Source organism: Bos grunniens, chromosome 11, assembly GCF_055505025.1.
Source record: "Bos grunniens cultivar Pamir isolate PY7600 chromosome 11, Bosgru_T2T1.0, whole genome shotgun sequence".
In the NCBI taxonomy this organism is placed as follows: domain Eukaryota; kingdom Metazoa; phylum Chordata; class Mammalia; order Artiodactyla; family Bovidae; genus Bos; species Bos grunniens.
In genome coordinates, this window is record NC_141175.1 from 20,989,698 (window position 1) to 21,014,890 (window position 25,193).

The 25,193-nt window shown below is 43.0% G+C and overlaps 2 protein-coding genes across 18 annotated transcripts in view; one reads left to right on the forward strand and one right to left on the reverse strand.

The window, feature by feature from the left end:
• The window catches only part of ATP6V1C2 (ATPase H+ transporting V1 subunit C2), a 61,064-nt gene extending 59,886 nt beyond the window's left edge, over positions 1–1,178 (forward strand). For all 17 annotated transcript variants that reach the window (XM_086325588.1, XM_086325595.1, XM_086325596.1 and 14 more), the window contains 2 exons: positions 522–654; positions 907–1,178. In XM_086325588.1, coding sequence (XP_086181714.1) covers positions 522–654; positions 907–996 — 223 coding nt within the window. In that variant the 3' untranslated portion in view covers positions 997–1,178. The remainder of the gene's footprint in view (positions 1–521; positions 655–906) is intronic.
• Positions 1,179–1,637: 459 nt separating this feature from the next.
• On the reverse strand, positions 1,638–24,570 carry PDIA6 (protein disulfide isomerase family A member 6). Its single transcript, XM_086325603.1, has 13 exons — positions 24,490–24,570; positions 19,415–19,556; positions 15,678–15,735; positions 15,104–15,230; positions 12,703–12,809; positions 10,418–10,548; positions 9,900–10,014; positions 9,024–9,164; positions 8,186–8,270; positions 7,967–8,039; positions 3,677–3,835; positions 2,845–2,941; positions 1,638–2,140 (listed from the first exon to the last, which is right to left on the reverse strand). Exons 1-13 carry the CDS (start codon positions 24,506–24,508, stop codon positions 2,072–2,074), a joined length of 1,323 nt encoding a protein of 440 aa, XP_086181729.1. The 5' UTR covers positions 24,509–24,570; the 3' UTR covers positions 1,638–2,071.
• Between the last annotated feature and the right edge of the window lie 623 nt (positions 24,571–25,193).

Genomic DNA, 25,193 nt, shown 5'->3' on the forward strand with positions numbered 1-25,193 from the left:
CTCAGTGTAAATACGTTGTTGAGATAACACAATAGGAAAAGCTGCCAGCAAGTGGTTTTTACATGTACACTGGCATCCACAGTCCATTTAAAATCCTGTCCATCCAAATCTCGGCAAAAGGAATGAACAATCTTGATAAACCAGATCTGTGTGTGCTGGTCTTTCAGTGGAGAAAAGTAAAGCCACTAAGTTGCATTTTAGACAAAGGCTTTGGAGTCAAAGTATTTTTTGGACGGCCTCAACTTGAGCCCTTACCACCTGACAATCACACATACCCAAGGGACCCCTTGGCTCTTAGTCAAAGACTGTCACCATCAGAAGCTGTTGAGCATGTTGTAGAGATTTTTCTATGCAGAAAGATCTAATATTTAGCCTCACTCCTGACCCTTGACATTCTGCTCAACTGAGTTTTCTTCTCCTAAGCTGTGTGGGCTGATGTTTCACTCTTACTAGGATTTACTGTCAGGTTCATTTTACCCATACTGGCAGTAACTCGTTACACACTTGCTCTGCCTCAACAGGTATGGACTGCCAGTGAACTTCCAAGCGGTTCTCCTCCAGCCTCATAAGAAGTCATGCACCAAACGTTTACGACAGGTTCTGAACTCCGTCTTCAGGCATCTGGATGAAGTTGCAGCTGCAAGTATATTGGATGTAGGTATATCATCCAGAGAAAGCTGCCTTTTACAGTAAGGTCAGCCTCTCCACATGGAGCTATTCCCCCAAAACGGTACCTGCCAGACTATTAGAAAAATCTACACTTCACAAATGTGAAAGGTTAACAAGAGACTGCGTTGAGTTGGGGTGGACTGTGGCAGGCAGAAATTGCGGCCAATGCCTAGAGAGCTTTCCTCACACGGAAACAAAACGAGATGAGCTTATGCACTAACGTGACATCTTTTGCAGGCATCCGTGGAGATCCCTGGACTCCAACTCAGCAACCAAGACTACTTTCCTTACGTCTACTTCCACATCGACCTTAGTCTTCTCGACTAGAAAGATGAGCTGGTACCGCTAAACTTCAGTATCCCTGTGAACTACTACAGACACTTCTTTCCTCTAGCCCGAGAACAATTTAAGTATCCTACAGATTTTAGATTTTTAGAGAAATTGCTCACAAAGATTAGAGACAGTTGTATTTATTTTTTATAAGTTACAGTAAAGAAATGTTCTCAGTCCTTTGAATTGTCTCTTCACTTATATTCTAACGTATTTCAAAAGTTCCGTTTTCTGAATGTCTCACATGAATGGGGACTATCTATCAATTGGTAGCCTGCTGCTGTACTTCATGTCTTAACAGGACATGCTGTGAGGGTTTAATAACAACATATCAAAAACCCTGGGCTAAGTGTATACCCAGCTCTCTCCCCTAGTAGTTGCTGGTGAGGCCCAGACACAAAAGACTGGGCCTGGAGGGCAGTTCCCACTTGACGATCCACACTGTTTTTCATCCTTCTGTATAAACTCGCTTTACATTTCACATTTACAGCTGGAACCTGGCCTTGTGGGTCACAGGTAAGACCTGTGTGGCAGCAGGCATCCAGACGGTGTCACGTGAGCCGCAGGTTATAGGGAGGACAGACGTCAAGGTTGTCCCTTCACAATATTAATGTACAGGCTAAACACCACACTCTGAATTTACCATGTGGACACTGATTTCATACATTTATTGGCATTGTCCAAAATATTGTTTTATTCTTTAATGGAAAAAAGCTATTAATATTCAAATGAAAAGGGTCACATTAAAAAACCTGTATGTAAGAAACAGCCTCCAAGAACATCCAAGCAGCAAGTCAGAGGGAGGGAAAAACGCTTCAACAGCCCATCCGTTTTCTTCAAAATATTACTTGACAGGATACAACTCATTTCACTGGCTACGACAATTCATAGAATTTTTCATTGTTTTCTTGAGATGCAAAAGTTCACTGCTGCAGTGTTTTCAAATGACCAGTCAAGGGTTACTTCTCGGTTAAAAAGGCCACTGGTAGGTTCCTTGGACTGGAAAGGACGTTCCTTCACCACAGGAAAATCTGCTCCCAAGAAAAGAAAGCTGAAGTCTTTGTGGAGCCTCTCACAATTCATCTTTCTCCAGGTCGTCCAGCTCCACGTCACTCAGGTCAATGTCATCTTCCACGGGAAGCTGTGGGACAGAAAACCAAGGTCAGGCCCTGCAGGGTCTACACAGAGCCACAGGCAGGCGACCCTGAAGTCTGACGTCTCACTTCACACGGTCAGGCCCTGCAGTGTCTACACAGAGCCACAGGCAGGCGACCCTAAAGTCTGACGTCTCCCTTCACACGGTCAGGCCCTGCAGGGTCTATGTAGAACCACAGGGAGGATGACGCTGAAGTCTGATGTCTCACGTCACAGAGCAGTACACTTCTAGCAGTGCTCTGAGCACAACAGCTTTTGCTCACCCAGTTCCTGCTTTTAACCCTGCCTATCAGTACAGAGAGAAAACTAACAGTGATTTCACTTGTCCTTTGTGGAGGATGGGCAGAAATGTACTGGAATATATTTAATTTCAAAGCCTGAATTTTGCACTTCTCTCAGAGTTACTGAATTCCAGGTTAAATGTTCACTTGAGGGCTGGTGGGAAAGCAACCTCAGTGAATTTCTCCAGCTGTGTGAGGCATGAACATCCAGTGCTGCACCCGACGACAGGGAGGACAGGACGAAGGGCCTACAGGCCCAAGAAACCGACACTTCAAGGCCAGGCTCATGTCAAAGCTCAGGTCTGAGGGAGGGGACTTGGGTCACAAGCAGCAAAGCTGGGTCGGGAAAGTCAGAGGCAGGATGGAAGCCCCGAGTCCTGCTCATGGCTCAGCTGCCCTCAGGACTCACCTCGCCGTCCTTGCCATCCCAGGGCTCCCTGGTGCTGATGGTGGGGAAAGCACCACCGCCTACAGGCGCCGTAGATCCACGCCCGAAAGACAGCTCCCTGAGGGGAAGATGAGGAGAAGATGTGTGTTAACAATGGACGGTTGGTGCCAGTGAAGAAACTACTCTTTGCTCCTGAGAAGTACTTAACGAACTATCTTTTCCATCAGGGACAACAATGTCACTGTATGACAATATAATGCAATTCCTGAGGAAGGCTCTGGCAGCAGATAAAGCCCGTTACTACCAGTAATTTGAAAAACAGCACAAACGTATCTTGCCAAAATACAAGTAAGTAAAAAACGATCAAAGTTGATCTAGACATGGGTTAGACCAGAATAATACTTGATTAACAAAATTCCACACTAACTTTAGAACCCAAGAAGGTTTCTCAGTGCGGCTACTTTCCAAGTTCTGGGCCAGGGAGTCACTTTCCCACCATTCCCTGAACTGCTGTATGGGCAGAACAGAGGGCTTCCGCACAGTCAGTCAGACCCCGCGGGTACCAGACTCATGCAGGCTGGTACCCAGGATGGCTCAATGCCAAGTGCACAGGATGGCAAAGGGGCCCGAGAGGAGAAAAGTGGTAGGATCACTTGCTAAGTAAAAGACTTCCATTGCACAGGAAGATGATTCCAAAGCTCTAATTTATGTACATTTATGCTCTGAAATGTGAAAGAGAAAATTACTCCACTTGTTGCATACTCTAGCATAATCTAGTTTGGAACCATTACCACAAAAGAACCAAGTAAACAGTTTGACAAAACAAAAACAACTCAAAGAAGGAAGACGTTACCTGAGAAACTCATTAATGCCTTGCTCACTGAATGATCCCTTTAGGAGAGCAAATTTCATCTTGCGTGCGTTAATAGCTGCCATAGCAGGGTATCCAAACCCTCCAATCCCCAGCGCGTTCTCTAGTTCAGATTGGGCTCCAGCTTCTGTCCACAGCCACCTAGAAAAGTGGATTGATTTTTAGGGTAAAGATCCCTTTTGAATTAATTAGAACCCTATTAGCAGACATTAATTAAAGAACAAAAGATTACACATCAAATCATTTACAGAATGAGATGGGTATAGAAAAAAAAAATCAAAAACTAAAGATGAGTTTTTTAAATAACATGTTCCAGATGTGCTCCTAAGTAACCTTGGTTCCTCTCCTGTTTCCTACACTCTAACCCTAAATGGACTGGTCTACCTACAGGACCGTTTCCCCTCCCAGTCCAATAAACCTGATGAATTTTCTCTGTTACCTGAAATCCTATCAGTATCATTTGGGGTTATTGATGTTCTTTGGGCACGTAACAACTTTAAAAAAAAAAAAAAGTTAAGGATATGTCATAATTCACACATGTAAAAAATGCTCAACCAGACTTCGTGGGTAGCACAGTAGCTAAGAATCTGCCTGCCAATGAACACAGGTTCAATCCCTGGTACGGGAAGACACCACATGGCGCGGAGCAACTATGCCCACTGTCACCACTACTGAGTCTACATGCTGCAACCACTGAAGCCCGTGTCCCTAGGCTCGTGCTCCCCAACAAGAAAAGCCACTGCATTGTGAAGGCTGCCCACCGTCAGCTCCCTCTACTCATACAGGGGTGAAAGACAAGGAACCTGGGCACACAGCCTCCTGCAAGCACACGCTAAACTAAGAGAGGCTGTGCAAGGCCTCTGTGTGAGACCTGTACCCACGTGGTACCTGGGACAGCAGCGGAGACGGAGTACATAGAGTAGAAAGATGATACAGTGGAAACAAGAGACGAGCTTTGTTCTAAACATTTGCCAACGTCCGGCCCTCACGCAGAAGAAGGTAAAGAAACATGCCTCTATTTCTGTCTTTATCTAGCCTTCAAGGCTGTGCTAGAATTTAGAATTCAGCTGTTACTAATTGTTTTTGCTTGCTAGCCGAGGACTCCAACCACCATTAGAACATGATTCCTATAAGAAAAAAGTGTACCATGGTACAAATAAGATACTTGCGTTGATTTGTTTCTTCCTAGGTGGTAATTATTTTTATATACTAAAAAAACACCGGAAGATGAGCCCCTCAGGTCAGCAGGTGTCCAATATGCTACCAGGGATGAGAGGAGAAACAGCTCCAGAAGGAATGAAGAGGCTGGGCCAAAGTGGAAACAACGCTCAGTTGTGGATGTGTCTGGTGGTAAAAGTAAAGTCTGATGCTATAAAGAACAATATTACATAGGCACCTGGAGTGTTAGGTCCATGAATCAAGGTAAACTGGATGCGGTCAAGCAGGAGATGGCAAGAGTGAACATCAACCATCTTAGGAATCAGTGAACTAAAATGGACTGGAATGGGCGAATTTAATTCAGATGACCATTATATCTACTACTATGGGCAAGGATCCCTTAGAAGAAATGGAGTAGCCATCATAGTCAACAAGAGAGTTCAAAATGCAGTACTTGGATGCAATCTCAAAAACAACAGAAGGATGTTGGTTCATTTCCAAGGCAAATCATTCAACATCACAGTAATCCAAGTCTATGCCCTAACCACTAATGCCAAAGAAGCTGAAGTGGACCAGTTCTACAAAGACCTACAAAACCTTCTAGAACTAACACCCAAAAAAGATGTCCTTTTCATCACAGGGGATTGGAATGCAAAAGTAGGAAGTCAAGAGATACCTGGAGTAACAGGCAAGTTTGGCCTTGAAGTACAAACTGAAGCAGGGCAAAGGCTAACTAACAGTTTTGTCAGAATACACTGGTCATGGCAAACACTCCATTCCAACAACACAAGAGACAACTCTACACGTGGACATCACCAGATAGTCAATACCAAAATTAGACTGATCATCTTCTTTGCAGCCAAAGATGGAGAAGCTCTATACAGTCAGCAAAAACAAGACTGGAAGGGACTGGCTCAGATTATGAGCTCCTTATTACAAAATTCAGACTTAAACTGAAGAAAGCAGGGAAAACCACCAGGCCATTTGGCTATGATCTAAACCAAATCACTTATGATTATACAGTGGAGGTGATGAACAGATTCAAGAGATCAGATCTGGTAGACAGAGTGCCTGAAGAATTATGGATGGAGGTACTATATAATACTGTACAGAAGGTGATGACCAAGACCATCTCTAAGAAAAAGAAATGCAAGAAGGCAAAGTGATTGTCTCAGGAGACTTTACAAATAGCTGAGAAAAGAAGCAAAGCAAAAGACAAAGAAGAAAAGGAAAGACAACCCAATTGAATGCAGAGTTCCAGAGAATAGCAAGGGGGAGATAAAAAGCCTTCTTAAGTGAAGACTGCAAAGAAATAGAGGAAAACAATAGAATGAGAAAGACTAGAGATCTCTTGAAGAAAACTGGAGTAACAAGGGAATATTTCATACAATGATGGGCACAATAAAGGACAAAAACAGCAAGAACCTAACAGAATGAAGACAATGTGGCACGAATACACAGAAGAACTATACAAAACCTTAATGACCTGGATAACCACAAGGGTGTGGTCATTCATCTAGAGCCAGGCATCCTGGAGTGTGAGGTCAAGTGGGCCTTAGGAAGCATCACTATGAACAAAGCTAGTGGAGATGATGGAATTCCAGCTGAGCTATTTCAAATCCTAAAAGATGATGCCGTGAAAGTGATGCACTTAATATGCCAGCAAATTTGGAAAACTCAGTCGTGGCCACACGACTAGAAAAGGTCAGTCTTCATTTCAATCCCAAAAAAGGCAGTGACAAAGAATGTTCAAATCATCATACAACTGTGCTCATTTCACATGCCAGCAACGTCATGTTCAAAATCCTTCAAAGGCAGACTTTGGCAGTACATGAACCGAGAACTTCCAGATGTACCAGCTGGATTTAGAAAAGGCAGAAGAACCAGAGATCAAACTGCCAACATCTGCTGGATCACAGAAAAAGCAAGGGACTTCCTCTGCTTCATTGACTACGTTAAAGCCTTTGACTGTGTGGATCACAACAAACTGTGGAAAATTCTTAAAGAGATGGGAATACCAGATCACCTTACCTGCCTCCTGAGAAACTTGTATGCAGGTAAGAAGCAACAGTGAGGACCAGACATGGAACAAAGGACTGGTTCAAAATTAGGAAAGGAGAACGTCAAGGTTGTATATTGTCACCCTGCTTCTTTAACTTAAATACAAAGTATATCATGTGAAATGCCGGCTAGAGGAATCCCAAGATGGAATCAAGATTGCAAGAAGTATCAACATTAGATAGGGAGATACCTAAGATACCACTCTTAACGGCAGAAAGTGAAGAGGAACCAAAGAGCCTCTTGATGAGGGTAAAAGCGAAGAGTGAAAATGCTACCTTGAAACTCAATATTCAAAAAACTTAAGATCATGGCATCTGGTCCCATCACTTTAAAGTGTAAACAGTGACAGATTTTATCTTCTTGGGCTCCAAAATCACTGTGAAATGTGACTTCAGCCATGAAATTAAAGGATGCTTGCTCCTTGGAAGGAAAACTAGGACAAACTTAGACAGTATATTAAAAAAGAGAGATACCACTTCGCTGACAAAGTTCCATATTGTCAAAGCTATGTTTTTTTCCAGTAGTCATGTAGATGTGAGAGTTGGACCAAAAGAAGGCTGAGGGCCAAAGAACTGATGCTTTCGAACTGTGGTGCTGGAGAAGATTCTTCAGAGTTCCTTGGACAGCAAGGAGATCAAACCAGCCAATCCTAAAGGAAATCAACCCTGAATACTCATTGGAAGGACTGATGCTGAAGGTGAATTTCTAATACCCTGGCCATCTAATGTGAAGAGCTGACTCACTGAAAAGACCCTGATGCTGGGAATGACTGAAGGCAGGCGGAGAAGGGGATGACAGAGGATGAGATGGTTGGATGGCATCACCAACTCGATGGCCATGAGTTTGAGCAAACTCTGAGAGATGGCAAAGGACAGGGAAGACTGGCGTACTGCAGTCCATGGGATCAGAGTTGGATGCAACTTAGCAACGAACAACAAAAAACACACCAACGTGAGCAGAGGAACACGGACTACAGGAAACACTGAGGGAACCACGTTCAGGCAGCACTACACTCTCCTTCCCAAACGATCCTGGGACAGTTTGATAACTCACCCCCACATTTTCTTCTTGTATTTGTCCGCCAACTTCAGAAGAACTTCCAAGTAAGAATTTCTGCCTGCAGCTCCTGATTTAAACAGACAAAGATTTTACAGGTAAAAAGAAAGGAGTTGGTAAAGTAATTCCATCTATTAAGTGTTCTCTATTAAGTGTCATCTATTAAGTGAGCAGGCAGCACAGAACTAATGGAGAGCGAGCCCCCACTGGCCATACCTGTGTCAAGAATGTGCGGCAGCACAGCCACGACGCAGAGCTGATGCTCCTCACATGTCTTCTTGGCGACGTCCTCGTTGATGATCTGCGGGGCCCAGAACACAATGGGTGTTGGAAGACCATGTGACACAGAACCCACAGGTCTGCTTGAACAGACTGGGCACCGTCATGCTTATTGAAGAGCAAAGTAATTCAAGAGCTAGATAAGGCTCTTCCCAAATAATACTTCCTGTGTGTGCTACAGAAACACGAACGAGAATTCCGTTTTTATCTCTTAGCCATCTATCTGCAGTGGGGGTGAGCCATTTGTATGCACACATGGTCTCTAAAATCAGGATGCCTGGGCACAGCCTTGCTCTGACGTTTAGTTGTTTAGACAGGTAAGAAAGACATTAACATGTATTATATATTCTCATGGCTTTCTTTGCTTCTTCCTCATATGCAAAATGGAGATAAAAACAGTATCCACCTGTAAGTGTTCACAGGAGAATTAAATGAGAAAAATCTACATAAAGGAACAGTGCTCATCACATGGCCAGGTGCTCAATAAATGTTAGCTATTATTTTGAGAATGATAAATGAAAGACTGGATTTAATTTTAATGAAGCGAAGGTACCTTTTGCTTACAGTGCAATTACTTTCGTACTGAAAGTTATGAAAAGCTGCCAATTTACAAGACAAGTTCTCCCCATCTGAAAGTACAAAAACACTCTGAAGAGAACAATTTAAAAAAGAGAAAGAGCTAACTGGCAAAGACAGAAAATGTCTTTACTGCTTTAGTGTGGTCTTTCATCAGACTGGAAAAGCTCTCCTTAGTACAGGAGATGAAAAGGTTTACCTCAAGCAGCTCAGGAGGTGGAGCGTTATCAGAAAACAGATCGAGGGCCCGGGAAACAATGTCAGATCTCGTGCGTCCCCCGTCGTAATCCACAGGAGACTCACCTTTCTGAAATATCTTGATTGTAGGGAATCCCCTAATCTATTAAAAATTAAAATTTTGTTGCTGTTTGTTACAAAGTCATGTCTGACTCTTTGCGACCCCCATGGACTGTAGCCCGCTGGGCTCTGTGGTATTTCCGAGGCAAAAATACTAGAGTAGGTTGTCATTTCCTCCTCCAGGAGATCTTCCCAACCCAGGGATCAAACCCACATCTCCTGCATTGGCAGGTGAATTCTTTACCACTGAGCTACTAGGGAAGCCCCCAAAATAAAATATCAGAGTAGAAATCAAATTAATATTTAATAATAAATAAGATGATCTTTATGGCTAAAACTACTTTATAGGTAATTTAATGTAACAAAAACACTCCCTGGCCTGCATCAGTGTCTAAGGGCAGCATGGTCTATCAGTCAGGGGATATTAACAGTCTCACTGCCAGGCTTAGCCAAATCTTATTCAAACGCTGGACATACATCAATATAGTAATATATGTGCTCGAGAACAAAGGGACCAACTTCAGAAGCTGTATGAGTAACCTGTGAAAGCCTGGGGTCACATTAAGCCCATAGGCAGTGCAATGCTGAAAGCAAAACCAAGAAACCTCAACAGTCTTGAATCCCAGATTTACTGGTTAAGATAGTGAATGATTTCATTTCTTCATTACAAAATGGCTAAATTCCCCTCCCACCTCCTAGGGAAGCCAGGAATACACGATGGAGTGACAGTTGAAAGCAGCGTGTTTCACAGAGAAACCAGCCTCCCAAGCACACTCACCCCGTATCGGCTGGCGAGAACCTGGTTCACAGTGGCATCCACAGCTGCAAGTTTCACTTTGCCTTTGGTTTGCTCTTTCACCTCTGTAGCGGCCGCGGCCCATTCTGGCTCTAGGCTACAGAAAACACCCTGCACTTTAAAAGGGTATGCCAACTCTAGGCACACATACTTTAACTGCTGCGCACATTTCCATCCAGTCCAGTGAAATCACACTTGGGAAACACTCCGTGTGCAGCTTTATGAAAGCTGTGACGCCCCACCCTCCCACATTCACTTCCCCATCCTTCATCTATCATGCCCCTCCCCACCCTGGATGCCAGCTCCCTGCTCATCTCTGAAAACATGACAGAGGAAACACTCGGCACAAATGCTGAGGGTTAACATTCACATAGAGCCAGAACTTTGGGGGAGAACATCTTGGGGATCACCTATGACCTGATTCAGCTCTTCAGAAGTGAGCCAGGTGAAGAGACTAAAAGCACTATGACTTAAAAAAGTATCTGGTACAAAGCACTTACTTTTTGCAGTGTCCACACCATGGAGCATAAAACTCAACCATCCAAACATCTTCACTGTCAAGGACATTCTTGTCAAAGTTGTCGTCTATCAGCTCAATCACGTCCTTCTTACTTGAACTGTCACCTCTGCCCTGTCATTTGTGACATTAAACCTTAGGTTACAACTTGGCCAAAAAGAACACTATCACCATTCTAAATATACATATAGCAATAATCAATTCTACATCTTAACAAAGTTTTGAATTCTTCTTTCAAGTGAAAACTATTTTACTCAGATAGGGAACATTCCTTAGTATTATTATTCTTTTTACCTGGCAAACAGTATTTACTTTCAAAGAATTACCAGTACACTGAGTATCACATCTAACATGCACCTGAACTCTGTTTTTGCTACCTTCATTAAGAGAAACCCCAGCGTGGCTCACAGAACCACCGTAGTAACACTGTTCTCATTCAGAACCACACTGGTTCATCCTGGATACCTACAGTTCAGATAAACTCCCTACTACTTGAGAAAGCTAAAAACAACACTTAACCCTCTTATCTTTTCAAAGCATTTTCTTTAATACTAAACCTATAAAGCAGTCAGAATTGATATAATGCTTTCTGTTGCCTGGATGAAAAGCCATCAGTGTTGGAAAGACAACCTGTGCTCATTAAATGTCTTAAGTTTGAGAAAAAAGGCATGAAATCTCTGGTAAGCTAGGTCTGTATAAAGAAGCTACTCTTACTGGTCTCCTAGGAGTGAAGGGCTGTTTTTATTATGTGTGCAGGCAGACCTTGGAGATCCTGTTGGTTTGGTTCCAGACCACTGCAGTAAAGCAAGCATCGCAATAAAGCAACTCATGAATTTCTTGGGTTTCCTGGCGCACATAAAAGTTATGTTCACACTATATTGTAGCCTATAATTTTCATATCGTAGTCTATTCAGTGTGCAATAGCATTATGTCTAAAAGACAATAAATATCTTAATTCAAAAATATGTTAGTGCTAAAAAATGCTAACCCTCATTTGAGTCTCTAGCGAGTCATAAACTTCTTTGTAATAGCAACATCAAAGATCATAGATGACCATAATTCTAACAAAAAACTTTTAAAATACTCCAAGAATTACCAAAATGTGACAGGATGAGCAAACGCTATTGAAAAAATGGCACTGATAGACTTGCTTGATGCAGGGTTGCCACAAATCTTCACTTTGTAAAAAATGCAATGATTTGAGAAGTGCAATACAATGAGATGTGCCTGCATGTATCAGGAAGAATTCAATGCCTTTTCACAAAAACATAAGTACATCATGGTTAAAATCCACATTTCATACAAGGAGATCTAATATATCCATCTATAGAACAGGAATCTTCTTCCCTATCCAACTGTGTATGTGTGTGTGTGCACGCATGCTCAGTTGTGTCTGACTCTTTCTGGCCCCAGCAGGCTTGCTTCTCTGTCCATGGGATTTTCCAGGGAAGAATACTGGAGTAGGTTGCCATTTCCTACTCCAGGATATCTTCCTGACTTAGGGATTGAACCAACATCTCTTGTGTCTCCTGCACTGGCAGGCATTCTTTACCACTAGCACCACCTTGGCTCTCTATCCAATTATGTATGAATAAAACGTCCAGGGATTTCAGCCTGACTGCCCCAGACACAGGCCAAGAGGCCATCCAAATTTCATCCGTGTTTGCCCTGGACGAGAGCGTATTTCCCTCTCACCACTTTGGAACTACAAACACCATGGAGGCCCAAGTTCAGCTTCTGGGGCCTGAAGCTCTTTCTTGCTGTCTTCCAACTCTTCTACTTAGACCCAGGGCTAAGGAAGCCATTGCGGGGCCTGGTTCTTGGCCTGCAGCTCAGCTGTGGTGGACGCCCCAGGGCCGACTGGCTAGGAACAGAGACCTCAGTGGGCCACACGAGCAGCTCTGACTCCCTCTGCAGTCACTTGACTCAATCTCCTCTAATTATTATTATTTTTTAAACTCAAAGTCCACCAATTTAAACCACTTTTAAAAACAATCATCTTCTTTGCAGAGTTTCCTTGGTGGCTCAGCTGGTAAAGAATCTGCTCACAATGTGGGAGACCTGGGTTCGATCTCTGGGTTGGGAAGATCCCCTGGAGAAGGGAACAGCTACCCACTCCAGTATTCTGGCCTGGGGAATTCCATGGACTAGTGCATGGGCTTGCAAAGAGTTGGACACAACTGAGCGACTTCCATTTTCATGCCCAGTTTACAATCAGGCTTCAAGATCGTGACACACATTAAAAACTGACATTATACAGAGACTTACTTGTTTTCCAGAGCTGTAGCCACTGCCCCGGCCGCCAAGGCGGTCTTTCACAAGCTGGCGCAGAGCACTGAGGGCAGCGTCCACGATGGCTTCACCAGTTCTGCCACCTGCAGGGAGACAGGGGCATCAGGTGAACAGCAGTGGGCAGGCTGAGTGTCAATATCTGATGCTAGCTAAAGACTGGAACAGACATGTCTGTCAGCTTCATCTGGTGTTCAAATAGACCTAACAACTCGAGTGTCTTTAAGACAGGACCAGTTTCTTCTAGGATGTTATTTCCTGCTTAAACTTTACCCTGGGAAAACTAATTCCTCTTCTTCAGTTTTAGGTTTATTAGTGTGAACAAGGACATTCCGTTCACCCACAAACACCATCTACTATTGAGAATAGTTCACTACAATGTCTACTGAATGTGTAACATGTACACAGATTTGAAAGGTTATCTAGTTAACAGAGCAGGATAAATTTCTAAACACAAAGTACCAATGAGGGGAATGGAAAAAACTATTTAAATGAGATTAATGCACAGAAAGGACTGGACAAAGGAGGATACGAGGCATCTGAAGCTAAGAAACTGGAAAGCAACTTACTTCCTTCTGCCTTGTTTAAAACACAGTTATTCTGGGCTTTGAGGTTCTGTAGCTGAACTTGCTCTTAATTTCAATCCCTGTATTTCCAACAGTGACAACAGCCTTGAGAAGTTTACCAAAAGCTATGTGCTCAAGAACAAGTCAGGAGACTCTTGATTTACTCAGAAGAAAGTGGACAATATATGCCTTGAAATTATCAGAGTTCAAAGGCAAAACTAATAAAATCTCTTCAGAAAGTTTTTTCTTTCTTCTTTATTAGAGTTTTCCAATCAAACTGCCCAGGAAGAGATAAAAACTTCTAACACTTCAGACCTGACATTAGAAAGAAAATACAGCACAGCAGCACTCAAGAGTGTGTTCAGATCATCGTCTACTACATCCTGGCTGAGATGTAGTGACCAAGCATGTCGATTACTAAGATAGGCAGGCAGGCAGGCAGACCTCAACATAAAAACAGCCTTCTGCTCCTTATCTACTGCAGACACCCCACTTTCTGAGTTAGTGCCCTTCCCAACAATCTCTACCTAGAAGTACACCAAATCAAGAAATACACTAGGGGAAAAGAGAGGGTTTTCGCATTCCAGACCTAAGGTGAGCAAATTCTTCCTGCAGAAGATCAAACAGTCATTATTTTTGGCTTTGCAGGCCACACTGCTTGTTGTAGCCACTTGACTCTGCTGTCTTACTGTGGAAGTAGCCATAGACAACACCAGTGAAAAAGCATGACAGTGTTTTGAAAACTTATTTACAAAAACAAGCAGCAGACCAAATGCTAACCCCTGCTCTAAACATTCAATTTTCACAAATTAGCAAAATTAAAAAATTATATTCCAAAGCAGAAAAGCAGGTGTTTACTAAGAAAATTGAAACTTTGTTTTATGGAGTTTTAGAGCTATCTTCAATAGGATACCTATTTGTGACCTCTTAAATAACAGGCCAACTCTATAAAAGAACAGCTGACTAAAGTAACATTTAAGTCTTGACAGTCTGGAGCCAGAGTCCTCTCCAGCTGCTTCAGTAACTCACAGCAGATACAACTACCTCATCTATAAAAAGGAGAACATGCAGGACTCCTTCATTATCAACAGTTTAAAAGACTAAATAATAGCTTCAATAATTCAAATACTATATATGTTTACAAGACTTGAAGATTCATGGGCAAAACACTCCACGGTAATATCAACAGTTCAAACTGACTTTCCAGTTACAGGACTTTCTTTTCCCACTCTTATGCTCGAACTCCTAACAGTGAAGGGATGAGCAATTGGAGCAAGAAAACACTTGCAGATCTTTAAAAATACTATATAATTATAGAAACTTATTAAACAGTAAGTAATGAGTAAAATATCTTCTTGTTGTTTAGTTGCTAAGTTGCGTTCAACTCTTTGCGACCCCATGGACTGCAGTCCGTGAGGTTCCTCTGTTCATGAGGTTCCCCAGGCAAGAATACTGGGGTGGTTTGTCATTTCCTTCTCCAGATAAAATATTGAGTAACTAGTATTTTTTTTTAAAAAACTAACGAGAAAGAGGAAAGCACAAAACATCACTACTCTACCATTGCTAAGACCATGTGGTCTAAGCTAGCATAAACAATAATAATAAAAAAAACCTCTCACCTGTTTGACACGTTTAATCTCTGAGCAACTCAGATGATGTAGGAAATCACAGATCAGGAAATTCAGGCACAAGGCAGGTGAGAAACTTGCAGGCAGCAGGACCAACAGGTTACAGAATCCCAGGTTCTCTATCTGGTCCTACCCACTCATTAGAATTCCAACCAAGGGCATGAAGTAATTAGGAAAAGTTCTTACCCTGATAATCTTCTGGTTTGTTTTTGTTGGATCCAAAAATCTTAATGGTAGGAAATCCCTGAACACCATACTGACCCCCTAGGGACTGATGTTTGTCTGCGTCAACTGCACCAACTTTGACAACATCCTGTGGAAACACAGAAGGAATATCTGTTTTTCTTTCAACCAGAGCAGACTCCACAAGAACCCATCATCTGATGATGCAAACTCAGAGATGAGATAACAAAGGGCAGGGTCCTATTTGCCAACAGAATTGATGACAGCTGTAGCCTGGGAAATCAATCCTAAATGGAGGACTGGACAACAGGCAAGTCAGCCTGTGAGGAAACTCAGCTGCTCCCAGAAATAGCCCGACTAAGCACAATTATGCCACTTCACTGGGAAACAGAATTAACGAAAATAGACAAGACAAAAATTAGAATGTACAGTATCCCCTTGTTTCCTACATAATCTTGGAAGCAGAACAAGAGTACTGGGCTTCAACATGCAAACTGACCTCCTACTGTACATTAAGCCCATTTGCTTAAACTTATTTCAACATACACAGGTGAGCATGAACATCCCAGAAACTCACTTTCAAGGCAGTTGCTGCTTTCTTCCATTCTGGTGTTAACCTCTGGCAGTGGCCACACCTTGCGGGGGATGAAAATACAAGGAAACAGTCAGTCTTTGATTCCAATTCGAGAAACACTCCCCAATGGTCTCCTGAGTGCCATGGACTGGGGGTAGGGGCTTTCAGGGAGAACAGCACTAAAAAAAGACATGATTGGCGACCAGAAGGAGCTCACTGTTCTGATTTCACTACAATCCTTTTTTTAAAAAAATCATAATAAAAAACCTTCCAAATTACTGCTGAGTTAAATTATACTTAAACGGTTTAAACAAATACTATCATTTGTAACTCCATCTCTGAGGGGGAACATCAGTGTTTACCTTGCCGAGTGTGCCTCAAGTGTGGTCTGAGGTCTATGCTAAGCAAAATGCAGATTCTGAGACCCCAAGGAATCAGAGTTCCTAGAGAAGGGGTTCAGGAACCTGTCTTTAATAAGTCCCACTAGTGATTCTTCAATCTATTAAGGTTTTATAGCCCCGATATAGTCCAGAATTTTCATCTTTATAGATGAGACGACTGTTTTAGAGCCTGGATCTGTGGGGCCTGCGTCTTAATGTTCTGTAGCTCCCACGGCAGCTTGTGGAGTTAAAAGGCACATGGAATCTCAAGTCAGTAAGGCTAAGGAGTGAAAACCTTGACACCACAAGGTGGTGTTAAAAGAACAAGAAGAGTGAGACAGTGACACACAAGGAAAAATATTCTTCATCTTTTAGGTACTAGTACTTGGGAAAAATTACTGTGAAATGTAACACACAGACAAGTGCTTTAAAAAGAAATTATATATACAAAAACCTATCGGTCATCCAGGTTACAGACAGCTGTATTATTTTCATCACTGTGTAATATCCATGTATGAAGATAGAATAGCTAGTTTAACTACAGGTGACTACTTCCTTTTTTAAACAGTCAATTTTCTTCTAATTAGGTCTCTAAGCACCTAATGAGCCAATGCACGTGCCAGGACCATGAAGCGCATTCTTCACACAGGATTTCATTTCATCAGCACAGCCACCCTGCAGGCAGGCTTTGTGGTCATTTTCATTCTACAGATGATGAAACAAAGCCTGAGAAGGTAAGAAACCCTTCCAATGTCACCCAGTGACGGAGCTGCCCGACAGGTCTTCCTGGCTCCAGATCCCACGCTCTTAGTCAGTATGTAACATCACCTTCCATGGGGGCCTAGGCATAATCCAATAGTTTAGAAGTCAAGATCTTTCAGCAAAGTGCCCTGAAATGCTGATTCTACCCACTACCTACACAGTACATTTTGCTATTCAGGTAAGCTACTTGGAAATCGAGGAGTCAAAATTTTACAGGACTTTGTGCCTCTTTAATTTCAATTTGTTCTAACGAAGGTAGGACTTAAATCAGAGATTTTCAGAGTACATACACCCTGTAATTTCAACGTTAAGCAATATAAAGACAGATCAAAATGCCACAAATATAAATATAGCAGCATACCCTATAATTCAGGGGTTTTTCACTGGGGTCCACGGATCTCCAAAGGGCTAGTGGACAAAAACTTAAGGGCTCTGTAAGCTTTGATGGGGGGGAAATCCTCTATTTTCATTAACTTATAATTAAAATTTAGGATTTCTTTCAATAAACAGTAATAACATATCATAGTGGGTTAGTACTTGTGACTCTGTCAAAAATAAAAATCACAGGGGTACTCTTTCTACCCCCTTCTGATGCCTATGTCAGAAGCTTTCTCTATCTCCTTTATACTTTAATAAAACTTTATTACACACACACACACACAAAAAAAATCACAGCTATTTTCTCACCACCACTATAGTTGGTGCAAGTTTCTTTCAACATCATTTACGTTCATCACCATTTCAGAATTATGGTAGCTAGCTGTTAAAATCGGAGAAGGCAATGGCACCGCACTCCAGTACTCTTGCCTGGAAAATCCCATGGATGGACGAGCCTGGTGGGCCGCAATCCATGGGGTCGCTAAGAGTCGGACACGACTGAGTGACTTCACTTTCACTTTTCACTTTCATGCATTGGAGAAGGAAATGGCAACCCACTCCAGTGTTCTTGCCTGGAGAATCCCAGGGACGGGGGAGCCTGGTGGGCTGCCATCTGTGGGGTCGCACAGAGTTGGACACGACTGAAGCGACTTAGCAGCTGTTAAAATCTACTGCTGGACCTTGGTATTTATAGTCTCTGTAAATGAGGACTACAAAACCATACCAAGATTTACTTTGATAGTTTAATAATCTTATTCCAATATTTCAGGTTTCCTTTGTGATCCCATAGCTTTTATTCTATGCATGTAAAACTTTTATTCTTAGGAGGAACTCATAGTCTTCACCAAGCTGCCAAAGTTCAAACACACTGAGAGGTTAAAAGCACACTCTCTAATGAGACATTCTCTCATCCAGGACACTATGAAGCAAAACTTTGCCAGTTAACAATAATAATTAACTACTTGATCCAGAACCTTCTCAAGCATGCTGACTGGTTTTGTTTTGAAATGAGGTATATTTTCATATACTGCAGCTCCCCCAAAACAAGGTAAATTACTAATGCCATAAATGACAAAAAATATCAAACTTATAAAAGCTGCATACAAAGGCATTCAACAATATTAAGCCTGTAGAACTGCCATTTGTACCTTTACTAAAATGAACGAATCTATACAGAATTCTTATTTGGATAACAAAGAAAAACAAAAGGAATAAAAAAAAAGCTATTAAGATGAACAGTATTTTCATAATGTAGTAACTTAAACTTTTGAAGTAAAGGATTTCACCATGATTTGCTACACTGAACTGGTACTAAGTTTCTAAAACTGTTTTCTTTTTCCAAAGAAAAAACTGAAAAGCAATAAAGGAAAACCTTTCATCAGGCATTGCCTAAAAAGTGCCTGCGCAAGGACGGTCTGCATGAATTCCACTCACTACTCGCCCTGCCTCTCCGAGGACCACTCTGGACCTCCAGTCAGCACCCAGCGCGCCTGCAGATACAGCTGGTGGTGCTCCACCTCCTCCAGGCGCGTGTCACCTGCAGTTTGTAGCAGTGACAGTCTCATGCCTATTCTGCACTGATTCCATTGATCTGTTGCTACACATTTATTTGTTGGGGCTTTGGTTTTGTTTTCAGTAAGTATTTTAACTACATAAACAAGCAGTGCAATACTGTGTATTTTGACTGTGTAGATGACCCTTGAATAAGGAGAGTTACAGGTGCTGCTGACGTGCTGCAGTCGAAAATCCACATGTAACTTTCTAGTCAGCCCCCTGTATCCACGGATTCAACCACAGCGAATTGTGTAACAATGGAGTACAAATTTGTTGGGGGAAAAAGAAAAGCCCACATTTAAGTGACTTGCGCAGTTGTATCTTCACTGCAGAAGGTTTCTTTTTTCCCCTCAGAAGTAGATGCAAAGCAAGAGAAGAATTTATCTTCAGCCCACTTACATTGTCCTAAAGACCAGCTAAGTGTGTCTTCCTAAAATTCCTTCTTTCTTGCAACTATTAGCTACTTCCAGCATTTTTCTGGAACTGACTCAAACTCTGCACCCTTTAATAGTCAATCAACCTTTTCCCTCTTATGTCTTTTACTTTTTACCATTATGAGATTTCTTTTCATTCGCATTACCTGGATGTGTCCTCTACCTCTTTTAAACCATCAGTAAATTAGGTAAACAAGATGGCTCAACCGACAACTATTTCATAATTACTTACCATGGAGCATAGAATTCTACAAGCCACAAACTGTCACTCTGAATAACTTCTCGGTTGAAGTTTGAGGGAGTTAATTCAATTACATCATCACTAGACGAATACAGACCATTAACTGTTATAAAGAGGGTACAGCTCATCAGACCTGGAATGACAAGAAACGTACCATCAATAGCAGGGTTCACGCTCTGACTGGAAAAGTTCTTTTCACCTAACCTAGGCCGTTCACACAGAGGACAGCTTGGGTCAGCTCTCTCCTAGCCCCCTCCTTCCTCCACTCCCCCACTTTCAGCCTGGCTACTGTTCGAGCTCCTGGGATTTTACTCTCTCTGGGGCAGTGCTAAACAAGAAGGGAACAGACGGCCCACACCCTCATCTCTTTGAGCTGTGTTGGGAACAGATTTAAATACTATTCTTGGTGCCTTCCCTATGCTAACACCTTCATTCTGTACAACCACACTCTATGAGGCAGGACTATTACTGCCATCTTCTGGGCAAGGGTGCTGAAAAACTGGGACGTTCCATCCAACTCTGAAACCCTGGATAATCCACCCACTATTTCTTGTGTTATTCAAATGCATTATTAGCATGCTATTTTTATTAAAGCTTTTTGACGGGAAAAATAATTATTTGACTCTTCGACTAGACTGTGACTCTCTTAGGGACAATGATTTTTTTTTAAGTATCTTTCTTGCTACCAACGTTATCCATGGCATATCATCAGGCACTCACAGCGCTGCTGGATGAGCTCTTAAGGTTCACGTGAACAACTGACAAAGGGAGGGCAGACAGTGTACTGCATTATTAACAATTTAGCCACCCTGTGGACCAAATATATTTCTCTGGCTACTCATATGCCACCTTAGTCACAATTTCATATGCTTACTTTGTAGACAGGATTTAGATTTCATGTGGAACTTTTTAAATAACCCAATGATAAACTTCAAGAATGAGTGCATATTGATGTCAACTGTTATGTTGCTCAATCCTCCACTAAGGCATTCTGAATTTTCAAATCGCTTTCAAATACATTGGATCCACTTGATTTTTCACAGCACTACTAACTAGAACGTGGGAATCATCCTGATTTTGGAAACACTTGCAGATAGAGATTAAATGGCCCATCCACAGTCACACCTAAAACTGGTGGAGCAGCTCTGACTCCTATTTCCAGCTCTATCAATTAGACCATGTTGTCTTTTCAGTTCTCAAGATAAAAAGGTTTAGTATGCCATGGCCATGAATAACAATCACACTGCTTGAGAACACTGCATCGGAATTACAAATACGACTAGCACTGTAGGAACTTCACTTCGAACTCTACTAACAGTGATGTGATGCCTCTAAAGGTTATCATGCAATGGGTATGATCAGATTTGCTTTCTACAGAGTCTTCTGGCTGCAATGTGAACAGGGGATGGAGAATTATCAGGAGAGTGGTTTCACATAAACCGAGGGCAAGATGAAATGAATTACAGTAACAAAGGCTACCGGGAGGTCAAGAAGCCACGGCTGAAAACTGCCTACTGGATATATAATGACAGAGAGGTCCCCAGGGGCCCTGGGCGGTCATGGTAGAGAAGCAAAAGTAAGCAGCAGTCAGGCTGCACAAGGTTAGAGAAAGCAGGAGGGAACAAGCTGGTGAAAACAATAGAGTATCTTTTAAAATAGGTTTCTTATAAAGAGCGGGAGACACCAAGTCAATGTGGGATAAAAGGAAGTTTTCTTTTCAAGGATGGGAGTGATTTGAGCATGAAGGGAAGAAATATGTGGAGCAGCAGAGACTACTACAGGGAATAATGGAACAAAATGCCTGAATTACGAGGAGGGGAGTAAACCCAGAGTCAGAGAGAGGGGTATCTTGCCACAGGATGAACTCCTCTTCCACTTCAAGAGATGGGGAAGGGTGAGTGTGGACGGAGGTCAAGCCAACCAAAGAGAGGCTCCCTTTATAACTGCAGGTCAATACAGCAGCCACTAGCCACACGGGGCTACCCCAAAGGGAGGCGTGCTGGAGGTATAAAAAGCACACTGAATCTCAGAGACTTGATAGGGGAAAACAGCAAATTATCTCAGTATTTCTGATATTGATTTCCTCGAGATATTTTAGATATAACGGATAAATAAATATATATTAAAATTAATCTCACCGACTTCTTTTTGTCTTTTAAATATGGCTACCAGAAAATTTTAAGTTACCACATAAATTTAGCATTATATTTCTATTGGGTGGTGCCACTTAATAATCTTTTCTTTGCTGCAGAAAAGATCAGAGATGGACACATTCACTAAAGCAAGTAAATCAAGAACCTAAGTAGAGACCATCCTAATTGTCAGTAAGCTTGAGAATAAAACTGGTCTTGGAAAATCTTCTATGGATTTTAAATATATTTATCTTCTTTAAAGAAAAAAATCTGTATGAATTGTTACTCAATATATTGAGCTCCTTGCAAAATTTTCAAAAATAAAGCAAGAAAAAAAACTATCAACAGTCCTGCTTAGAATGAATTATTAATATTTTGGTAGATATTGTAGCTGACATCTCTCTACATCATACAGAGATTTAAAATTTTATATAAATGTCATCTTATTATACATTCCTTTTTGTAACCTTTTTCACTCAAAATAAGTTACATTTTCTACTAAGTAGCCCCCATGTAACCATTTTTAATGGCTGTATCATGTTCCTAATCCACTACTGACATAATTAGATGGTTTCAATATTTTTTTTCTAGTAAGAGGCTAATGCTAAAAATTCTATTTATTCTCAAATAAATTTCATTATTTCCCTAAGAAAAAATCTTACAAGGGACATGGGGTATGGCTACCATTGTGGTATATGTATCTGTTTAACTAGCCTCCAAAAATTGACACCTCAACTAAGAATAACACTTATAAGACACTACACACAGTTAACTCATTTACTCTACATGGTATGTGTCATCATGCCCATTTTTAGCCCAGGAAATGGAAACACAGAAAAGATAACTTGCCTAAGGCCACATAACTAAAGAGTAACTAGGTACCCATCCCCAAATTTTAACCAAAGGACTGGACCCTGCAGGAGTAAACCCCAGAAGGGGCATTCTACAGACTGTGCAGGGGAATCAGGTTCTTTCTCTTCTCCTGTCAATCGGGAGGAACAATGAAGAAGGCACTCTCCTCTTCATGCTGTTCCAAGAAGGTTGGAGTCATTACAGGATGTTTTAATGACTGTTACACTCATTAAACAGTGATTTTTGTTTAATTGTTCACCTCAGGAATGTGGTAGGAAGATAGGCATGCCTAATGACACTCAGTATAACATAAACTTCAGCTTTTTTCCCTCTAGTAATGGTGCTGGACTTTGGTAACTTTCTATAAAGCGGCCTGGATCTCACAAGAGCACCCTCCCACTATAATGGGTATCAGTGGTAATGTCTTGATAAAGGTTCAATAACTAAATTCTTTAAGAGGCAGTAAGACCTAGTAGGGTCAGAAGGAAATCAAACATGCTACTCCAAAAGCATTAAAAGGTGTACAAAACCCAACAGCAATAACAGCAGTCAGTAACTACCTCCTACAAAAACACTCAGGCCACTTAAAATGATAAGAGTAGGTCAATGCTGATCGATAATGATCTGTTTCTAATATTCACATGGTCATTCCACTCACTGATAACGAGCACCAATGGGAAATTGGAACATCCAAGTATCTAGAAGCTTTGTGAGCAGATGGTTTTGCCATCTGTGGCCTCCCACTATTCCCCAACAGTAGTTAAGGATGCTATAAATCTACATCAGTAACCTCTCTGTACCTCACCTGCTAGCAAGAGTACATGGTCCCAAAAAAGTCATCTAGAAACCTAGAGGGCGCCCCAAAAGGCTGACTACCTTAAAATGAGTCAACTGAAAGAATCATAGATGCTTTCAGAGCCCTGTCTGAATTCACTTGCAGGCAACTAAACAGAAACTAAGTTTTCGCTCCTCATCTATTATCTCTACAGTAATACGGCAAGTATTTCTATCTTGCTTTCTCTCTTTAGGTGTGTATATATGTGTATATATATACACATATATACACAAATTCTTTAATCCCGAGAACAACGCTAGGGAGTACAAGCCCAGAGTGGTTAAGTAACTAGCTCCCAGTCACCTAGCTAGTAGATTCGGGGGACCGAGGCTGGGACCCATACCTTGCTCTCTGGACCAGCGTGCTCAGGTACCCACTGTTACAGCGCCTTGATTGGGACCAAGAGGGCCCAGGGAAGGAAAGGGATCCTCCATTCACTATTGAAGTCGCTAAGACATTTACCTTAGTATGGGTTCGATTTAGTTCTGAAAAGTTCAATCACATCTAAAGCGCTCTTACATCGTGAAACCCGCTTTAAGAAGGTACTGGGGCCTTTGAAGGAAACTTCTGATCGATTTCAGGACTGGGTTTTGATATTTCAGGTTTTTCACAAGTGGGAATTCCATAAAACAGGTGGTGAGGGCAAGCTGCAGTATGAGGAGCCTGTGACTCCCCCCGAACACTCGAGGCCCAGAACAAGGTCCCCCTTCCAGGTGCCCCACCCCCATCCCAATACCCAGCCACGGTCAGGGACGAGCCGTAGTCGGTCTCGGGGGGCTCGATCGCAGCTCCCGGCCTTCGCTCATACCCCGCCCGCCCCTTCACAAGAGCCCGGCGTCCGGCACTCGGACCCCGGCTCGGGGCTGTCCCCAGCGCCCCGGGTTCGCGCTCAGCCTCGGGGCTCTCTCGCGCATACGCTCCACCCCCCACCCCAGCCCAGGTGGGATGCGGTCGCCCCCCGCCAAGGGCTCCCTCACCTTCCCGCGCGCCCCACACGTCTGCTGGAGGGCCAGCGCAGGGTGGGGGCAGGGGAGGGGAAGCTCGGGTCAAGGACACCCTCAGCTCGCGGAGTTCCCCCACCGCCGCCGGGGCTGCCTCTGCGGCATTCTCCGCGAGGACCCGGCCCGCGACCCTCCTCGCCAGCGCGGGGCCCGGGCAAGGCCAGGCGCCCGCTTGCTCCCCGGGCCTCTCAGGCTGTTCCCCTCACCTCACCCCCCGGCCTCCCAGACGAGGAGGCCCAAGCCTACCAAGCACCAGGCGAGCCATGCTGAGCGCCCGCGCCGCCACACACTCCAGCCGCCGCCTCACAGCCGCGCCGCGCCCCCACCGCCCCTCGTACCGCCCTCGGCTCGCGAGGTAAGCGCGGGGCGGGGCGGCAGAGGCGGGCCGGAAGACGCTCGCCAAGCCGTGGCCGCGGCTTATTGGTCCGGGCAGACTTCGTTCATTTGCATAGCCAATGAGAGGCGGCCGGGTAGAGGTTACCGGTTTGGGTTTTTGCGGGGGCGGGGGTGATGGGCGGAAGGAGGGACTCGCTGGAGGGCGGGGCAAACCAGCTGTCCGCCCCGCCCCCCACCCTTGTGCCTCACGTACCCACAGCCCTGCTTTTCTTGTTCTTTTTGGGAGTAAAGTCGTTAGTATTGTTTTTCTCTCGGATCCTTACGGTTCTGTCTTTCCCCCACTCGCTTCTAACCAGTCCCTTTCCTTCCTTCATCCCTTGCTTCCCTCCACCTCCCTAATCCTCCACCCGTCACCCTCTTTGTCCCCAGGGAGGAAAAGTTTCTTTGGGCCGTCAGCGCATCTACGACCTTACTAAAAATGACATATTAATTTTTTTCACTCCTTGTGCCTGAACAAGTATTCAGTTATAAAAAAAACACTTGGTAAGCACACACTGTATAGAACACAATTCAACAAGTTTTCATTCTGTTGAATTACTTTAAAAGTTCCCACG

Coding starts and splice junctions, on each gene's coding strand:
- PDIA6 (XM_086325603.1), bottom strand. Junction 9,165..9,899: donor TTCTCGCCAGCCGATACGGG/GTGAGTGTGCTT, acceptor AATTTTTAATAG/ATTAGGGGATTCCCTACAAT. Junction 8,040..8,185: donor GCCGCACATTCTTGACACAG/GTATGGCCAGTG, acceptor TGTTTAAATCAG/GAGCTGCAGGCAGAAATTCT.